The following is a 6,000-nucleotide window of genomic DNA, read 5'->3' on the forward strand; positions in this document are numbered from 1 at the left end:
TTTCAGTAGTGTTTATAAGAGCATTTCAGTAGTGTATGTAAGAGCATTTCAGTAGTGTTTATAAGAGCATTTCAGTAGTGTATGTAAGAGCATTTCAGTAGTGTATGTAAGAGCATTTCAGTAGTGTTTGTAAGAGCGTTTCAGTAGTGTTTATAAGAGCGTTTCAGTAGTGTATGTAAGAGCATTTCAGTAGTGTGTGTGCATGCGTGCGTGTTGTATGTAAGAGTGTTTCAGTAGTGTATGTAAGAGTGTTTCAGTAGTGTTTATAAGAGTGTTTCAGTAGGGTTTATAAGAGCATTTCAGTAGTGTGTGTGCATGCGTGCGTGTTGTATGTAAGAGTGTTTCAGTAGTGTATGTAAGAGTGTTTCAGTAGTGTTTATAAGAGTGTTTCAGTAGGGTTTATAAGAGCATTTCAGTAGTGTACGTAAGAGCATTTCAGTAGTGTTTATAAGAGCGTTTCAGTAGTGTTTATAAGAGTGTTTCAATACTGTATGTAGGAGCATTTCAGTAGTGTTTATAAGAGCATTTCAGTAGTGTTTATAAGAGTATTTCAGTAGTGTTTATAAGAGCATTTCAGTAGTGTATGTAAGAGCATTTCAGTAGTGTTTATAAGAGCATTTCAGTAGTGTATGTAAGAGCATTTCAGTAGTGTTTATAAGAGTGTTTCAGTAGTGTATGTAAGAGCATTTCAGTAGTGTGTATAAGTGTTTCAGTAGGGTGTGTGAGAGAAAAACATTTCAGTTGTTTGTGAGAGCATTTCAGTAGTGTATGTAAGAGTGTTTCAGTAGTGTATGTAAGAGCATTTCAGTAGTGTTTATAAGAGTGTTTCAATAGTGTATGTAAGAGCATTTCAGTAGTGTTTATAAGAGCATTTCAGTAGTGTTCATAAGAGCGTTTCAGTAGTGTTTATAAGAGCATTTCAGTAGTGTATGTAAGAGCATTTCAGTAGTGTTTATAAGACTGTTTCAGTAGTGTATGTAAGAGTGTTTCAGTAGTGTTTATAAGAGTTTCAGTAGTGTATGTAAGAGCATTTCAGTAGTGTGTATAAGAGTGTTTCAGTAGTGTATGTAAGAGCATTTCAGTAGTGTGTATAAGAGTGTTTCAGTAGTGTATGTAAGAGCATTTCAGTTGTGTTTATAAGAGCATTTCAGTAGTGTTTATAAGAGTGTTTCAGTAGTGTATGTAAGAGCATTTCAGTAGTGTGTATAAGAGTGTTTCAGTAGTGTATGTAAGAGCATTTTAGTAGTGTGTATAAGAATGTTTCAGTAGTGTATGTAAGAGCATTTCAGTAATGTGTATAAGAGTGTTTCAGTAGGGTGTGTGAGAGAAAAACATTTCAGTTGTTTATGTGAGAGTATTTCAGTAGTGTATGTAAGAGGTAATTCTGAATAATGTCCCTAACGGCCCCTCATAATGCTTACTTAATGGGGACATCGCTCTGTTTACACAGTCACCTTTAGGGGACCTCTGGCGGTATGGGGACAAAAAAACAGGTCCCCTTAAGGGAAACCTTTTTAAATGATAGTCAGATCCATTCTGAAGATGGCTAAGTGATTTTTAAGCGTTGGCCCATAAAACATGTTCACTGAAAAGTAAACATGTTTAACATCTAATTTGAACTTCTTCTTTTTTTTTTTTTAAATGGTCCTCAGCAGTCACGTACAAATGTGTGTGAATTATGCAAAATTATTTAAATTTGGTCCCCATGGACCATATTAACTCTTTTTTCCCCAGTAAGAATGATCAGCACATTACTTCATCAATCCCGAGATTTAAAGACGTGTATGAGCTAACTGGGCAGTGGCCATTTGACCTCATTGTTTTATGCCTCCACAACCTGCAGAAAGGGTGGTCCCCACAAGTGATGATCAAAAACGTGGTCCCCATTTCCAAATGATAACCAGTATGTGTGTGTGTGTTGTCAGGCGGAGATGATGTTCTCTTCGGCGGTCTTCTGGACGGGCCTGGTCTTCATCCCTATCACCTCGCTGGTCTTTGACGTGGCCTACAAAGTGTGAGTCTCCTCAGCAGGAAATCTCTCCTCAATCCCCTGCTGTCTCCTTCGCTTTGTTTCGTCTCGCCTCGGATTCATGTCCGCATCTGCGCGACGTTAAGGTCTCGATGTTTGCTCGCAGGGTGAAGAGGGTGTTCTTTAAGACGCTGGTGGATGAGGTGCAGGAGCTGGAGGCGTTATCCCAAGATCCTGGTGCGGTGGTGCAAGGGAAAAGGTGCGTGGACGCTCTTCTTCATGTCTTTACGCACGCCAAAAGTGAACACAGGAAGCACATAACACACTTTACAGGATTACAAATAAAAACATGAGGCTGCGTTCACACTTGTCGGCTAGTCTGGTCTGAACCAGAATTAAAACAGAACTTGGTGCTCATTTTGGTGTGACATAGCTTTTGTGATATAGAACAAAACCCAAAACAAAGTTGGCACGTTGTGTGAATGGTAAATAAAATTAGAAAACAATGATTTGCGTTTCCGGGTGTTGTTGATAAATAGTAATAGTAGTAATAATAATAGATTTTATTTGTAAAAAAAGCACTTTACATTGAGTAAACAACCTCAAAGTGCTACAGTGTATTTAAAAAATAAAAAGATAATACAAATAAATACAAATAAAAACTAGAACAGCCTAATTGCTAGAACTAGTATGCAAATATATATAAAAAAAGGCTTTTTTAAAAAAGCATCCACAGTCTGTGGTGCCCTCAGGTGGTCAGGGAGAGTGTTCCACAGACTGGGAGCGGCGGAGCAGAAAGCCCGGTCTCCCATTGTTCGTAGTTTGGTTGGAGGAGGTTAGCCTGTCCGGAGCGGAGGTGTCGTGTGGAGGATTTGGGGGTGGGTAGTTCTTAGAGGTAGAGGGGGGCATTTCTTTTGTCATATTACAAAGCCCAAAACAAGTGAAGGTGGCACGTTGTGTAAATTGTAAATAAAACCAGAATACAATGATTTGCGTTTCCGGGTGTTGTTGATAAATAGTAATAATAATAGATTTTATTTGTAAAAAGCACTTTAAATTGAGTAAACAACCTCAAAATGCTACAGTGCATTAAAAAAATAAAAATAATAACAATAAAAACTAGAACAGCCTAATTGCTAGAACTAGTATGCATATATCTTAAAAAAAAGGCTTTTTTAAAAAGAAGGGTTTTTAAGCCTTTTTTAAAAGCATCCACAGTCTGTGGTGCCCTCAGGTGGTCAGGGAGAGGGTTCCACAGACTGGGAGCGGCGGAGCAGAAAGCCCGGTCTCCCATTGTTCGTAGCTTTGTCCTCGGAGGTTGGAGGAGGTTAGCCAGTCCGGAGCGGAGGTGTCGTGGGGAGGATTTGGGGGTGAGTAGTTCTTTGAGGTAGAGGGGGGCATTTCTTTTGTGTCATGTTACAAACCCCAAAACAAGTGAAGTTGGCACGTTGTGTAAATTGTAAATAAAACCAGAATACAATGATTTGCGTTTCCGGGTGTTGTTGATAAATAGTAATAATAGTAATAATAATAGAATGTATTTGTAAAAAGCACTTTACATTGAGTAAACAACCTCAAAATGCTACAGTGTATTAAAAAAAATAATAAAAATAAAAACTAGAACAGCCTAATTGCTAGAACTAGTATGCATATATCTAAAAAAAAAAACGCTTTTTTAAAAAGAAGGGTTTTTAAGCCTTTTTTAAAAGCATCCACAGTCTGTGGTGCCCTCAGGTGGTCAGGGAGAGGGTTCCACAGACTGGGAGCGGCAGAGCAGAAAGCCCGGTCTCCCATTGTTCGTAGCTTTGTCCTCGGAGGTTGGAGGAGGTTAGCCTGTCCGGAGCGGAGGTGTCGTGGGGAGGATTTGGGGGTGAGTAGTTCTTTGAGGTAGAGTGGGGCATTACCATGGAGGCACTGGTGGGTTAGTAGGGAGACTTTGTATTCAATCCTGAGTGGAACAGGAAGCTGGTGAAGGGATTTGAGAATTGGTGTGATATGGTCATATTTCCGCACTCTCATCAGGATCCTAGCAGCACAATTCTTGTTTTAACTTGCACTTACAGATGTAGTGACCAACTGAAGTTACTGACAGTGGTTTTCTGGAGTGTTCCTGAGCCCATGTGGTGATATCCTTTACACACCGATGTCGGTTTTTGAAGCAGTACCGCCTGAGGGATCGAAGGTCACGGGCATTCAATGTTGGTTTCTAGCCTTTGCTGCTTACCAGATTGTGAAATCCGTAAATTCCTTGCAATAGCTGGTTGAGAAATGTTGTTCTTAAACAATTTGCTCACGCATTTGTTGACAAAGTGGTGACCCTCGCCCCATCCTTGTTTGTGGATGACAAAGCTGCTTTTATACCCAATAATGGCACCCACCTGTTCCCAATTAGCCTGTTCACCTGTGGGATGTTCCAAATAAGTGAGCATTCCTCAACTTTCTCAGTCTTTTTTGCCACTTGTGCCAGCTTTTTTGAAACAAGTGGCAGGCATCAAATTCCAAATGAGCTAATATATGCAAATAAATAACAAAGTTTTCTAGTTTGATTGTTAATTATCTTGTCTTTGCAGTCTATTCAATTGAATATAAGTAGAAAAGGATTTGCAAATCATTGTATTCTGTTTTTATTTACCATTTACACAACGTGCCAACTTCACCGGTTTTGGGTTTTGTAGATAAACCATCGCAAATATTCCAAACTAAATGGAATACATAGTTGTTTTTTTAATATTTTTAGCAGATAAAATTTCCCCAAAAGCTTCTTAAATATATTTTCAACAGCTTTCGTGAAATATTAAATAACCTAGTTTAAATATTCCAAGCTACAGACTATTATTATATTATATACTATATAATTATATATTAGAGAGACTTACACTTAGACTTCCATTATTGTCATTCAAATTTGAACTTTACAGTACAGATAAGAACAGCATTTTGTTGCATTAGCTCCTTGTAGTGCAGGATAAAAGAGCAATAAGAGCAATAACAAAAATAAATGATATTATATATATTATATGTTATATAATTGTGTGGAACAATTTCCCTTGTGGATCAATAAAGTTTGTCTAAGTCTAAAATGTCATCTGCAGGGTGGAAAACGTAAGTTATTTTTACATTTCGTTGTATTTACTATCTTAGATTTCCCCAAATTTAAAAAAAAATATTTTCAAAGAACTTTTCTGACATGTTACGTGACTTAACTCAACGACTGTATTCCCAACTATAATGCTGTCTGCCAAGTTAAATGTTAATTATTTTTTATAATCTGACCCTTTTACCAGCTTCGATTTCACCAAAAGCTTCTAAAACTCGCTTTTAAGAGCTTTCATGACATAACTTGACCTAATTCAAATATTCCAAACTAAAATGGTGTCAGTTGGATTTAATATGTCGGTAATTTTTATATTTTGCTATTTTTACCAGCTTGGATTTCCCTAAACTTTTATAAAATATACTGTCAACAAGCTTCAGTGACATGTTAACGGACTTAACTTGAATTTTCCAAATGATAATTATGTCTCCTGGGTTGAATATGTCGGTTATTTCAATATTCTGCTTTTTTAACATCTCAGATTCCACCCAAAGCTTCTAAAATATACTTCTAAAGCATTTTCGTTACATATTACATGACCCAGCATGATTGTTCCAAACAATAATGCTGGGTGTGTTTGTACCAGCTTCATTTAATCACAAGCTTCTAAAATATATATACTTTAAACAAATTTCCCATCTTTTTGGTTGATTACGTAGGTTCTTATCACATTGCACTATTTTTTACAAGTTTAGATTTCATAACAAGCGTCTAAAAGATACTTTTACAGAAAATAATGTTACACACAAAGGTTTCTGGATGCGTGTAGTATTCACATTTTAGCTCAAGTAAACCAGACTGCATCAGAGTTCACTCCAGGGTTCGGATGATTGCGGTTACTCTTGACCAATATGGGTCGTGTGAACGCAGCCTAAGAAAAATATATATGTATGTGTATATATATATATATATATGTATACTTATGTGTATATATGTA

General features: G+C 37.2%; 1 protein-coding gene across 4 annotated transcripts in view; it reads left to right on the top strand.

Moving 5' to 3' along the window:
• Window positions 1-6,000, top strand: part of LOC133645013 (phospholipid-transporting ATPase IA-like) — a 427,043-nt gene that overhangs the window by 395,026 nt on the left and 26,017 nt on the right. For all 4 annotated transcript variants that reach the window (XM_062039795.1, XM_062039796.1, XM_062039799.1 and 1 more), the window contains 2 exons: window positions 1,926-2,014; window positions 2,136-2,228. In XM_062039795.1, the coding sequence (XP_061895779.1) occupies window positions 1,926-2,014; window positions 2,136-2,228 (182 nt within the window). The remainder of the gene's footprint in view (window positions 1-1,925; window positions 2,015-2,135; window positions 2,229-6,000) is intronic.

This window comes from Entelurus aequoreus, linkage group LG28, assembly GCF_033978785.1.
Source record: "Entelurus aequoreus isolate RoL-2023_Sb linkage group LG28, RoL_Eaeq_v1.1, whole genome shotgun sequence".
Lineage (NCBI taxonomy): Eukaryota > Metazoa > Chordata > Actinopteri > Syngnathiformes > Syngnathidae > Entelurus > Entelurus aequoreus.